Below are 13456 nucleotides of genomic sequence, written 5' to 3'. Positions count from 1 at the left end.
TGATGGCAGGGTGAGTAGCCCGGGCGTAGCTGAGATGAACCAGGTGGGAACCAGGTATCCTTCAGGCTGACTTTATGAGGGTGACTACTGACTCGCCTTCCTTAGCCCTTGGTGGTTTGGGGTGACCCCGACTTTTAGTCCCTATGGGGGTCACCCAGGGAAGATGCTGCAGCCTCTCTCTCCCCTTCGTTCGCCGTATGCTTGTTCCCCGGACCAGGCCACTCCAGCTTCTTGCCTCCTATGACCTATGGGCCCTCACTGCGGTTACGTGGCTGCGGCTTTTGTGGTGATGTGGTGTGGGCTTTGAGAGCCCCACACCGGCAGGTTTAGCAGAAGAAAGCTGGATCTATCTTCGCTTCGGGATCTGCCGCCCGGTTGGGCCTGGTGCTCTCTAGCAGTCTCCTTACTTCCCACTCCGTGCACTCCCTAGCTGAAGCTGGCTTTCAGGTAGCACTCCTAGTTGACCGTTCTCCCCCGTCTGTAGCCACTGCGCGGGCGCTGTTAGACAGCAACAGCCCCACAGGTCTGCTCCTCACTGAGCCCTATGGAGTTCTGCTCTAACTGACTCACTGCTCCTCCTCTCCTGTTCTTGCCTACGCCACCTAGCAACCAGACTCTCCACCACACCCCTTGAGAGGAGATGGAGGCTCTACCCCCTCCACTCTTCCAGTGAAGGTGAAGGCTTGCCCCCTCCTGGGATCCCCAGGGGTCCTCTCATGGGTACATGTGTGAGACCTGATCACTATGCGCCTGTGTTCCACACCCCTGTCAGCCTTCTGGATTACCTGTGTTGTACTGTCCCCAGCATGGGTGCAGTACTCAGTGGTGCCTGACCAGGTCAGGGGCGCCACACAAGTGCCTTAGACAGAGACAGACAGAAAAACATTGTGCTGAGCTCTGTAACAAGTGTTTTACCTCACATCAGAGCTTGATCCAGGTTAAGGCAGCTCAGCTCTGCTGTATTATTGGCCTCCATATGTCTGCTGTGGGGTAATCACCAGAAATGGTGTTATTCTTCATGTACACACGGGAGAGCTTATTCTGAAAAGTTACTTGAAAGCAGTTACTTTTTCAGTTTGAGTATTTGAGCTTAAAAATTCACTTTTGCAAATAGGGTTTAGAAAAACTTTGCACCATTTGCCTTTGCGCTAAGGGCCTGTAACAGTCAAGAGTACAATATTTTTAGCACAATGGCAAAAATGAATATTTTTTTTTCTCAAATAGAGGCATTTAAGTAAAATTAAAAAAAAGTTCCACCAAAGTGAACAACCTAAAAATTAAGTCAATTTCTTCAGTAAAACTTAAAGGAGAATCATGTGTGTGGTCTTTATGAGCTGAATCTATACATGTTCATAGGATAAGGGCTAAAATGGAAGTTCTGAGCTGTATACAAAGTAGTGACACAACATTTTTTTTAATTGAAGAATTAGCCAATGAGACAGGCGCATTCACTTTGTTTTCAGTGAACATAATAAGCTACAGACAGTAACTTGGGACTGCCGGACATGTCTGCTTACAGACTAGAGAAATCCAGATCAGGAGATTTTATTATGCAAATCCAATTCTAGGAGTATATTTTGGAAAACTTGTTTTATCCCTCTGTCACGATATCACTAATAGGTTTTCCATTTCTGAGATATCAATCTATTCATTTATTTAATTTCATATTATTTTGGTGGAAACAGTGATGAAATAAACTGGCAACCAAGTCAGCACCGTCGTTTTCATTTTTATTTCATAAATTAATACTGCACAGCAAAATAAGCAATTTTGTAATATATCTTGTCATGAACAGCCGGGGAAGTCACTCAGAAATCCGCAGCTGTTCACTGATTTGTTACACATGACTTCTCTCTAGCGCCCCCCCTTGTCTGCAGGCCACTTTTGGTACTGCAGGACAATGCATAAAATGAGGCTGCTGAGCTGATAATGCCAAATATTGGAGGTCTCACAGCAAGGGTCAATGTATATATCACCGATTCCTGCTAATGGAATATATAAATATACACCTCGGTACCCTTAATGATAGCACTCCAATAATTCTATGCAATAACAAATTACGCTGCCACCATCCAGCTTTTCCGGGATAGCTGGGGACCCATTTCAGATAGCATAAGGCCCTTCGGGTTTATTGGATTCGTATATAAAGCATGAGGAAAGAAACGATTCAATTTTTATATATTTAATCCGAAAATAGGCAGTGTTTAAAAAATATACAAGAATTTACAAAAGGGAACAATGCAAAATACAGTAGACAGTTACATTAAAATAAAGTATAAACATGAAACTTACTAAGCTTGTGTCATAGAAGTGGCGTCTACTTAGGAAGTGGAGGGAACGCCAAGATGGTAGAAGAACGGCCAGCATCACCCTTTCTGATGCCCTCCAAGTACTGACTGACCACCCAGAAAGGAGCTAGTTCCTATTATGCCTTAGCTAACCCCCCTTTCTCTGTGACATAATTTTATGGTCTCTTGTGGGCTGTGCTCCGATGGTTACACAGTTCCATAATTCTAGGGTTTTTCATATCTTTGCTCCTGGGTCACACAGGTGAAAAATATTAGCGTCATATTTTATATCTCGATTTTACAGTTACATTGATACCAAACACAACGCCTCTAGTACGATTTTACTGGCCAATACAAATTTGTCGTGATTCCGGCGGTCTCCCAGTGGAACTAGACGGTGCGCTGGGTTCCGCACGACACAGGGATTCTGGCAATATGTTTTTTCATTTTTCTAGCATTAACGCAGCGCTTAAAACCTGCTTTGGAAGTTTTCCCGCCAATAGCACAAAGGATTGTCTTTCTCTGCAGTTTTGCTTTCTGTAGATATACAATCACCCATGTCGTAAATACCTTAAGCTTCCAGGCCGATCAGATATTCGTCATGACGATCTGTCGCTGATGGTGGAAACAAGGGGGGTGATGGCCCTTCCACAGTTTTACATGACATATCTCTTCAGAAAAACTTGCTTCTTTCTATTTCTGGATTCTTTTTCTTTTCCAATTTTTTGGTAAAATCTGTTTCCAATGAAGATTACTGAGAGAAAAGATGACAGTTGGTGCTTTTAAATTTCTATGGAGGGAGGAGCTAGAGGCAGAGGGAGGAGCTAAAGGCAGAGGGAGGAGCTAGAGGCAGAGGGAGCAGCTAGAGGCAGACCCACATCGTGCTGCATGTTCTCCAGTTATAGCTTTACACAGAACTTTATAAGCACCACCTCCTATCTCAATAACGGGAAAATCTGTATACATTATAGACAGAGTATACCGATGAATTTAGAATTACAAGAATGAACTATGAGTCCTGGGGAAAAAAGATTTCTCCAATACAATATATTACAACAACGTGTCTTATTTTCATGTGTTGTATCAATTTATTAAAAAAAAAATTAAAAATGACGATTACTCTTTAACGTTCGTGTTGACTAATGATTTTTTTTATCTTTTACTTTTCGCAACGTATATTTAAAAGAGCAGTTGCACGGCACAGGTCTTTTCGGCTTTATTATATTTACTACCTGTCATTGATCTAATACTTTTACTGCTGATATACTGGCTTAATGTTTGTTGTCCTTGTTACATAGGTTGGAACGAGTGATGTCACCTTGGTGAACATTCATCTTCGCCCTCCCTCACATGAAGGTGGAAAGCAGCACAGTGACAGCCACAAATCATCCACCTTTGGACAAACGCTGCAGGAGACCCTGAAAGGTATGCAGCGCAGCAAGGTCCACGCTACCTGGACATGATGTAGCCTGTCACCTAGTGTCATTCCTGGAATGCTTACTGGCAGCGTGAATGTTATCACTGACGAAAAATCAATGACTGTGCAACATCCATACTTATAGTCTGGAGCCTGCTTTTAGTAAAGTACTCATATCTGTGCATACATTTGTAATTTCTTGGCAGAAACTCAGATGTCAGGTCATTTGGATGTTTTCAATTTACAGTATATTAAGCGAGTTACGATTAAAACATATAAAGAAGGTAAAAAATAAAAATGAAAAGCACGCACACTTTCTTAGTTCATATATTTTATTGTGAACATTAGTTCCTCCTGTTAAAGGAAATATGTTCATAAAGGGAACCTGTCATGTGAGAAAACCCTATTAATCTGCAGATATGGGGGTAATCTGTAGGTTAGTAGCATTTTAAACCTGCCTAGTGCCCGCTGGAAGAGCGCCACTGCAGGGAGGAAATGAAACGTTCGGCTTCCAGTGATAGGGGTGGCACTGGCGCTGGTTCAGTCACCGCTCAGTGTATAGTGAGCGTCAGATATAACCATACCCCCTGCACTGACTGACAGGTGGCTCACATTAAAGCTGTTAGTCAGTGTCGAGGGTGCAGTTACAGACTTGCCTCTGGCACTGGAAAGAAGATGAGAACAACCCTTTAAAGAGAACCTGTCAACACGATTTTGTAATGTAAAGACATGGCTGTAATGGTCTGTAATACAGATTAAATTGATACCTTTGGTGAAGAGATTGGGTTTCTTGGTGTTTTATAATCAGCAATTTCAGCAAAGCGGTTGGTCTTCTATATAATGGCTCAGGGGTCGGTATATGTGTGAAGCCCCTCACCTGCAGTGTTCACCTCCAGGGCCTCAGGGACTTCTCTCCACCTCTAGGGACGCCACAGGGTCTTCACGTGTTGGGAATCTTCTGGCCAAAGGTATGTCAGGTTAACTTCAATAGGAATCGTGACACCACTCTCGGTTTTGCTGTCAGGGTGATAGGGGACCACCACTGCAGTTTAGCGAGCGTCTGGGGCTGATGGTATTTGCAGTCTGGTGGTATGGCCTCCCGAGAGTGAGGCTGGCCCCAGGGGTTCGAGTGTAAGTGCGTAGTACCACAGGTCGCAGAAGAACTCACACACAGTCCAGAAATGTCTTTCAGGGTTTTTACTAACTTTTTGCTGGTAGAGTGAAGTAACCCAAGCGATGCTATCATGAACCAGGTATCCTTCAGGCTGATTTAGGGATGACTGCTGACTTGCCTTCCTAGCACCTTTTGTTTCGGACCACTCCTGATTTAAAGTACCGTGGGATGCATCCAGGGAAGTTGCTGCTGCCTTTCTCCCCTTTCTGACCCGTTTGCTGACAGTGTGGACCAAGGATAAGGTGGCTTCAGGCTCGATCCTCCTTATAGGCCCCCTCGTTGATGTTGATGCTCGGGTTCTGTGTTGGTTAGCGTGGAACCTGTAGTCCCACCGCCTACAGGATTTAGCAGACCACTAAATGGATGTCTGGCTCTAGGGACCTGTACCCCGTGTGTGCATTCTTTACCAGGAGTCCTCGTACTCAACTCCTTACTGCTCTCGTTCTTCGGGTGTCTTTCAGTCTGACTTGGTGGTAATGTTCTCCCCTGCCAGTAGCCACTGCACGTGCAAGGTCTGACAGTGTTCCGCTCTTCAGCCCTACACTTCAAACTCGGCTGCTATACTCCTCCTCTGACTGCCACTGCACAACTCTATTCCAGCTTCACTACAGCACCACACTAACCTGAGACGTGGAGGCTCCGCCCCCTCCTGGGTCTGCCCAGAGGTCCCCTCTAGTGTGTGTGTGTGTGTGTGTGTGTGTGTGTGTGTGTCCTGGTCAAAGGGTGTCTGTGTGTTCACACCCTACTCAGCCTTTGGGATTACCTGTTTGTACTGACCCAGCATGGGTGCAGTACCCAGTGGTGCCTGACCATGTCAGGGGCGCCACACATGCACAGATTGAGTTTTTGGTTCAATGACATCTCTGAAAGATATAATTGAGCCAAGATCTCCAGCTGGGAAATTAATCTGCTCACGCTCCACCTATGGCAAGTGACAACACCAACATGAAATTTCCAACAGAAGGAAGGTCACTGAAAAAGTAGTATCAATCCAACAATGGATGCAGGCTGATGGGCCAGGGAAAGAGAAAAAGACCTAATTCAATGTCCGCTGCCTGTGTACCCAAATTTCATTGCCAGAAAACGTCAAATGTTGAACAAAATAGCAAATTTCTTCATTAAATGTATCAATTTAATCTTTATATTTGACATTGCAAAAACTCTTACTGTTGCTTTTATTCATTCTTGCCCGGACTACTGCAACTGTTTACTGATCGGTCTCTCTCTAATCAAACTTTCTCCAAGCCATCCTGAATGCGGTAATCAGGGTCATATTTCTGTCCAGCCGCTTCACCGATGCCTCCACCTTGTAACAGTCATTGCACTGGTTACCCGTTTGCTATAAAATACAATAAAAACTTATCTCTGTCACCCTCCAATCTCTCCACCGTTGTGCACCACTATACATCTCCTTCCTTATCTCTGTCTATCACCCTACCCATGCTCTCTGTTCTACAACTGATCTAAGACTAACATTCTCCATAATCAAACTTCGCAGCTCTGTCTCCAAGGCTTCTCTTGTGGTGCTCCAGTTCTTTGAAATGCACTACTCCAGATTATCCTTACTAGACCCCACATTTTTAAAAACATTTTTCTTTAGACAAGCCTATCATCTCAACTCACTAATCAAATGCTTCCCTGGGGAAGCACCACTAAAGTGACTTCCTCTTGGTATATAATATGTTACTGGTTTTGTGTGTGTTCACTGATCATATACTAGGAACATTGTATTGAGTTTTATAAATTTGAGTTACTCCTTAATCATTTCAGGGGTCAATAGAAAAAAACTGTTGCTGCTTAGTTTAATGCCAGTTCCTTGTGTAGAGTAATGCTTATTAAAGACATGCCAATGATGCTTATATAAATCTGTAATGTGTGAGTGTGTGTGTGTGTGTGTGTGTGTGTGTGTGTGTGTGTGTATATATATATATATATATATATATATATATACAGTTAGGTCCAGAAATATTTGGACAGTGACACAATTTTCGCGAGTTGGGCTCTGCATGCCACCACATTGGATTTGAAATGAAACCTCTACAACAGAATTCAAGTGCAGATTGTAACGTTTAATTTGAAGGTTTGAACAAAAATATCTGATAGAAATTGTAGAAATTGTACACATTTCTTTACAAACACTCCACATTTTAGGAGGTCAAAAGTAATTGGACAAATAAACCAAACCCAAACAAAATATTTTTATTTTCAATATTTTGTTCCGAATCCTTTGGAGGCAATCACTGCCTTAAGTCTGGAACCCATGGACATCACCAAACGCTGGGTTTCCTCCTTCTTAATGCTTTGCCAGGCCTTTACAGCCGCAGCCTTCAGGTCTTGCTTGTTTGTGGGTCTTTCCGTCTTAAGTCTGGATTTGAGCAAGTGAAATGCATGCTCAATTGGGTTAAGATCTGGTGATTGACTTGGCCATTGCAGAATGTTCCACTTTTTTGCACTCATGAACTCCTGGGTAGCTTTGGCTGTATGCTTGGGGTCATTGTCCATCTGTACTATGAAGCGCCGTCCGATCAACTTTGCGGCATTTGGCTGAATCTGGGCTGAAAGTATATCCCGGTACACTTCAGAATTCATCCGGCTACTCTTGTCTGCTGTTATGTCATCAATAAACACAAGTGACCCAGTGCCATTGAAAGCCATGCATGCCCATGCCATCACATTGCCTCCACCATGTTTTACAGAGGATGTGGTGTGCCTTGGATCATGTGCCGTTCCCTTTCTTCTTCAAACTTTTTTCTTCCCATCATTCTGGTACAGGTTGATCTTTGTCTCATCTGTCCATAGAATACTTTTCCAGAACTGAGCTGGCTTCATGAGGTGTTTTTCAGCAAATTTAACTCTGGCCTGTCTATTTTTGGAATTGATGAATGGTTTGCATCTAGATGTGAACCCTTTGTATTTACTTTCATGGAGTCTTCTTTTTACTGTTGACTTAGAGACAGATACACCTACTTCACTGAGAGTGTTCTGGACTTCAGTTGATGTTGTGAACGGGTTCTTCTTCACCAAAGAAAGTATGCGGCGATCATCCACCACTGTTGTCATCCGTGGACGCCCAGGCCTTTTTGAGTTCCCAAGCTCACCAGTCAATTCCTTTTTTCTCAGAATGTACCCGACTGTTGATTTTGCTACTCCAAGCATGTCTGCTATCTCTCTGATGGATTTTTTCTTTTTTTTCAGCCTCAGGATGTTCTGCTTCACCTCAATTGAGAGTTCCTTAGACCGCATGTTGTCTGGTCACAGCAACAACTTCCAAATGCAAAACCACACACCTGTAATCAACCCCAGACCTTTTAACTACTTTATTGATTACAGGTTAACGAGGGAGACGCCTTCAGAGTTAATTGCAGCCCTTAGAGTCCCTTGTCCAATTACTTTTGGTCCCTTGAAAAAGAGGAGGGTATGCATTACAGAGCTATGATTCCTAAACCCTTTCTCCGATTTGGATGTGAAAACTCTCATATTGCAGCTGGGAGTGTGCACTTTCAGCCCATATTATATATATAATTGTATTTCTGAACATGTTTTTGTAAACAGCTAAAATAACAAAACTTGTGTCACTGTCCAAATATTTCTGGACCTAACTGTATATATATATATATAATGTATATGTACACATATATATTGCTGCCAGTTTGACGTGTGGTATGTCCCACTTGTCAACAGACAGATGAAGTGCTGCATGAGTGATGCGAGTAAATGGTAAATGACAATCGATAACACTTTACAAGAGAATTGTCCATAATATCAGTCCGAGATGCTGCTCATTAAGAGTGAAATTAATGAGTTAATGCACTGAGTTGCTGGTGACACTTCTTGGTCAGAGGACAGTGTGGGGGTCTGTTTTAGAATGCATGGCCATGCCCCTGGTAACATAACAAACTTCTTAAAAAGTAGAGATCACACACATGAGACACAGTGGACAGGTGTGGAACTCAACCGAATGTGTCTGCGTAATAGCTATCTAGACGTTGGGGTGAGTAGCACTCGCTATTTATGGTGTGCTCCTCAGGGCTATAATAAGTGTCAGAGAGGAGCAAAGTAGAATGCTCCAGCTTGTACTACAGTCCCATGTGAGAGAGAACAGCTCTCCTGCAGAGAGTACCACCATTGCACACGAGGTGGGTGATGTCCACCAGAGGGGAACAGTGAGATTTATTCCTGGGAGTGAAAAGCAAAGATAGGCATAGCTAATATGCCTACGAGGGGGTGAAGATAGTGCCACACCAGAGTGAGTCTGTGTGATAAAGTCTGTGAGTGAAGAGGATTGTCACTGCAAAGTGTGCGAAGGGTTAATGAAATGATGTACTAACATTAGTACAAATACACACCAGTAAGCAGTTTGTTTAGTAATATGTGCATCACTTTTGCGCATGTAACTTTCGATGTGTTCTATAATATTTACCCCATGCACCATTTTTTTGTGACTGATGATTCTTCCATTTATTTCAGGTGAGAAAGATATTATTATTTTAGGAGGATTCAGCCAACCACCGGATGGCAATCACTTTGATTCTCTGAGAAAAGAAAAGTTCCAGAGCTTGCTGCCAGCAAACACCCATACGAATATCAGCACAAAAAGTCCTCAAGGCAACAAGGCATTAGACAATATCTGGATCAGTAAGAGCTTGAAGAAAGTGTACACAGGTCAGTTTCAGAACTATGTGTTGTTTTATCAGTCACTAAAATAATTGACATTCAAGGACAAAATGCAGTTTTATTCATTCTAGTTTGGGAAGTTCCTTCCTCTACCAGTAAACGTCCAAATGTCACCAGCCAGAGAATTACAATAACCCTACCTATCCCAGCAGTGCCATTAGTAGTGCCCTTCCTTATGTTTCTTTTTTGTTATGATTTGCCCTATTGTTATTCTTAGTTTATATTTTTCACTCGATGTAACATGGTAGGTGTCGGGACCTTATATTTGTATCATGAAGAAATAAATAAATGGAGAACATCTAGGCTGGATGTATATGTTTGCACACAATCAAAGAAAATAGGTATATGAAAGCCTCTATTCAGTTTTCGCTAGTTTTTTCTAGTAAAACGGTTTGAAATGAAAAAATAAAAATTGTGCCTTCTATAGTGGCTCAAAAATATTGCAACTTTTGTTTGTTTGTTATTTTGCCCAGTCCTTTTCAGTGGAGCTGGGATGGGGTTGGTCGAGGAAGCCCTCTAAATGTATTACAATTACCACCACAATAATGGGATAAATTATGACAGAAATGTACTCCAGTAACCACTGGAGTCATTTCTGGTGGTGACTTTCAGCAGCTGAACGATGCACCAAATTTCTTACACTTTTGACAAATTAGAGCATGGTAAACTGGCCACTACAATATAGAATAGTGGCTGCAGAGCTAAATAAAATGTCAAAAAAATTTTTCACAATGTTGTTGAGATATTAGCTTGTACAGTTTAGATTCTAATTTATGGCAAGTCTAAAGGGGCATTACCAGAGACTCATTTTTCCCCTGCATGACATTAACCAATTATAAGCAGGAGGAAAAAAAAAACGTTTTCGCAAGGGCAGAAGAACATGTCTTCTTTTGTGACATATGTGATGTCAGCCATAATCTCTGCAGCTACTGTGTAGCGTAGACAAGAGCTGAGGGTTACTATTTCTTCAGTTTTCATCTCACAGCAGTCAAGTAGAGCTGACCGTAGTATAAATACAAATATCTCTGTGTGACGCTATTACCACTTCTCACTGCAAGCTGCGAGACAGACAAGTCAAAAGGTCCGGGTCAAATACTGAGAGTGTACATCAAAGGCAGAGGGGCAAGACAAAAGAGTAAGCAGTCCACAGTCTGTGGTCAGATACAAACTGTACGTATAGAGACAAAGGGCTAGGCAAACAAGTAGTCAAATGAAGGTCCAATGTCAGGCAGGAAATGATCACAAGAGCACAGACTAGGCAGATACTCCACAAATCAAAGGAATGACTGACAATAGCCTGACCATTGTTAGCCACCTAAATAGCCAAGCAAGCACAGAATGACAACTGGAGAAAACCCGGCAGGTCCAGCTTGTGATTGGATTGCTGAACAATACTGACATCCCTGCAGTCTATTGGGCAGCTGAGCTGTCACTCATTGCGTTCCTAGGACACAGTGAGCAGCGGCTTTGTGACACTCTGCAGCTTTCCTCTCCCTGTGCCATCACCTCAGCTGGATCCTCCTACAACAAACTGACTATTGTGAGATAAAAACTGAAGGTGTTTGTAATGACACTCAAGTATCCTCTACCCTATACAGTAAGTGCAATGATAAGGAATGTGTGCTGGGCCGTTCTTCTGACATTCTGGAGGTGTGTGGTCATTTTCCTCTACATAACACCTCATGCTTATGATTGGTCAATGTCATACATGGGACAAAGTACACACCCCTAGACAAGAATCTCTGATCAAGCCCTGCTGGACTTATTATCAATTCTAACCTAAACTTTCCTAGCTAATATCTCCACAATGAAGATGAGAAATTAAAAAATGAAAAAAAGTCTTACTCAGCTCTACAGCTTCTATTAAATGACGTGGCCAGGGTAACATTATAAAACTGATGAAACGTCACGCCTTTTAATGAATTTTGTGCATCTTACTTCAGTGCACAGTTTATTAAGACTGGCATACAAAACACTAGTCTTATTGTATTGCGGGTGAAATGTTTTGTAGTGATATAAGTTGCTTCAGCTGAGGATCCTGATCTACTCACTCGGCTCATTATGGTCAATATTCTGGGAAGTGCTTAGTTTGTTGGTGCTTGAAATGTCACATTACCAGTGCACACGCCATTTACTGTCAGCCCTAACTCGAATAGTGTCAGCTGTTTGGAGTCAAAGCCCATTGACAAGAGGAATGGTAAAACCCTGTTATTGTAGCATAGAAAGAGATTGTCACACTCTGAGCATGCTATAACATATGCAGACAGTGAATAATTAAATTTTTAAATGTATTACTAATATATAGAATATACTTCAAAATTTGAGGTTCTTAGCTCACATTTTTATCAAATTGTGTGAGCTAATGTGCCAGGTAACCAGTATAGATAATAACCTATAATAACAGACTTTCCTCTTCTGGGCCAAGGTCTACAAATTTAAAGGGACTCTGTTGGCACAGAATTAATGTTCTAACCAAGTAGAGGCGCTCATGCATCATGGTGGGGCTAGTCATTTAAATACACCTTCCCACTTGCTTGTTTTGCATCTATCGCCTCCCTCCATTGGCTCTATGAAGGTAGAGCTATCCATCAAAGAAGAGGGAGGGTGGAGATAGAGGGGAAAACAAGCACTTTACACTTCAAAGGGGTCATTTACAGACAATATGAGACATTACAGACATTACCGAGCAACCAGAGGAGTGAAGGTCCTGCTCTCAGGCTTCCAGTCCATGATCTATGCAGAGAAGATGTTTGTGCACATTCCCTAAGACATTTTCTAACCATTTTTTATTATTTTATCCAGGTTATTCTCTTGTGGTGAGAGAAGGACTAACAAATCCATGGATTCCAGACAACTGGTCCTGGGGTGGAGTGGCGTCAGAACACTGCCCAGTACTAGCAGAGTTTTACCTGGAAAAAGACTGCAATAAGAAGGAGCTAGCATCTAAAGCCAATGGTGTCAGTGTGGAACGTAATGAAGCTAATTCTAAGCATGAAAGATAAAAAATGAATGTAGCTTTCATCTGAGAAGCAAGAAATATTTACGTCTATATGGACTGTACTGTGAACCAGAGCTGCTGCACCCACATAGCTCCGGTGATACCATTTGGATGCACATGTTCCATCACCACGGAGGTCACCAACCGGATGTTGTAGAATGCTGCTTCCTCTAACCACCCGCTTCTGCCTACCTGTGTGCCATTCGCAGGCAACAAATGGAAGTGAAAGAGACTTTTATTTTTTAACTGATTCTTAAAAAGTGATGCAATAACACAAGACTGTATAAGAAGACCTTTAACACTGTCAGTGATTATTTTCAGCTAAATTAATAAGGTTACCTGGCGATTGCATGCTTTTTTTTTTTTTTTAATATGTGTTAAGATCGTTTTCAACTTTTTAACTATGCACTTTTAACCCCTCTAAAGCTACTGGAGCCAGATGGCTAGAAAATGTGATGAAACAGAGCTTCAAATAAAATACGCTCAGAATATGTTTATTTAACACGATGTCTTTGTACAAGATGAAATGATCTGTTTTTCATAGTAAGTAAATAGCACTAGATAGATACCGTCCATATGGTTAGAATTACAGCGACAACTGTGGTATCCAATATACAGTAGTGGCCAAATGTTTTGCGTTTTTTTTTTTTTTTAAAAAAAAAGTGTTGATTACTTCTGTCTGGTTGTTGTGATGCCATTTTCCTGGAGATTTTAGTAAACCGAAAGCAAATGGTTGTCAGCTCTAAGGCTGAAAATTGTGTTTGACATTGTTTTATGCCTTTATGTGTTAGTTTTCCAGATTTGCAGGGTCAAATGTGTTGCTACTTTGTCATGGGTAGTCTAATTTTGCCTAAAAACAAAGACAAGTTTATCAACAGATGTCAGGAAGCTGCTTGTTCTGAGAG

The 13456-nt window shown here is 42.1% G+C and overlaps 1 protein-coding gene across 1 annotated transcript in view; it reads left to right on the top strand.

The window, feature by feature from the left end:
• Nucleotides 1-13042, top strand: part of EEPD1 (endonuclease/exonuclease/phosphatase family domain containing 1) — a 195974-nt gene extending 182932 nt beyond the window's left edge. Inside the window, exons 5-7 of the mRNA XM_075315131.1 lie at nucleotides 3587-3713; nucleotides 9347-9541; nucleotides 12356-13042. Coding sequence (XP_075171246.1) covers nucleotides 3587-3713; nucleotides 9347-9541; nucleotides 12356-12555 — 522 coding nt within the window. The 3' untranslated portion in view covers nucleotides 12556-13042. The remainder of the gene's footprint in view (nucleotides 1-3586; nucleotides 3714-9346; nucleotides 9542-12355) is intronic.
• The last annotated feature ends 414 nt before the right edge of the window (nucleotides 13043-13456 follow it).

The sequence above is a fragment of the Anomaloglossus baeobatrachus genome, chromosome 6 (assembly GCF_048569485.1).
Source record: "Anomaloglossus baeobatrachus isolate aAnoBae1 chromosome 6, aAnoBae1.hap1, whole genome shotgun sequence".
In the NCBI taxonomy this organism is placed as follows: Eukaryota; Metazoa; Chordata; class Amphibia; order Anura; family Aromobatidae; genus Anomaloglossus; species Anomaloglossus baeobatrachus.
This window is presented reverse-complemented; position numbering and strand designations above follow the sequence as displayed.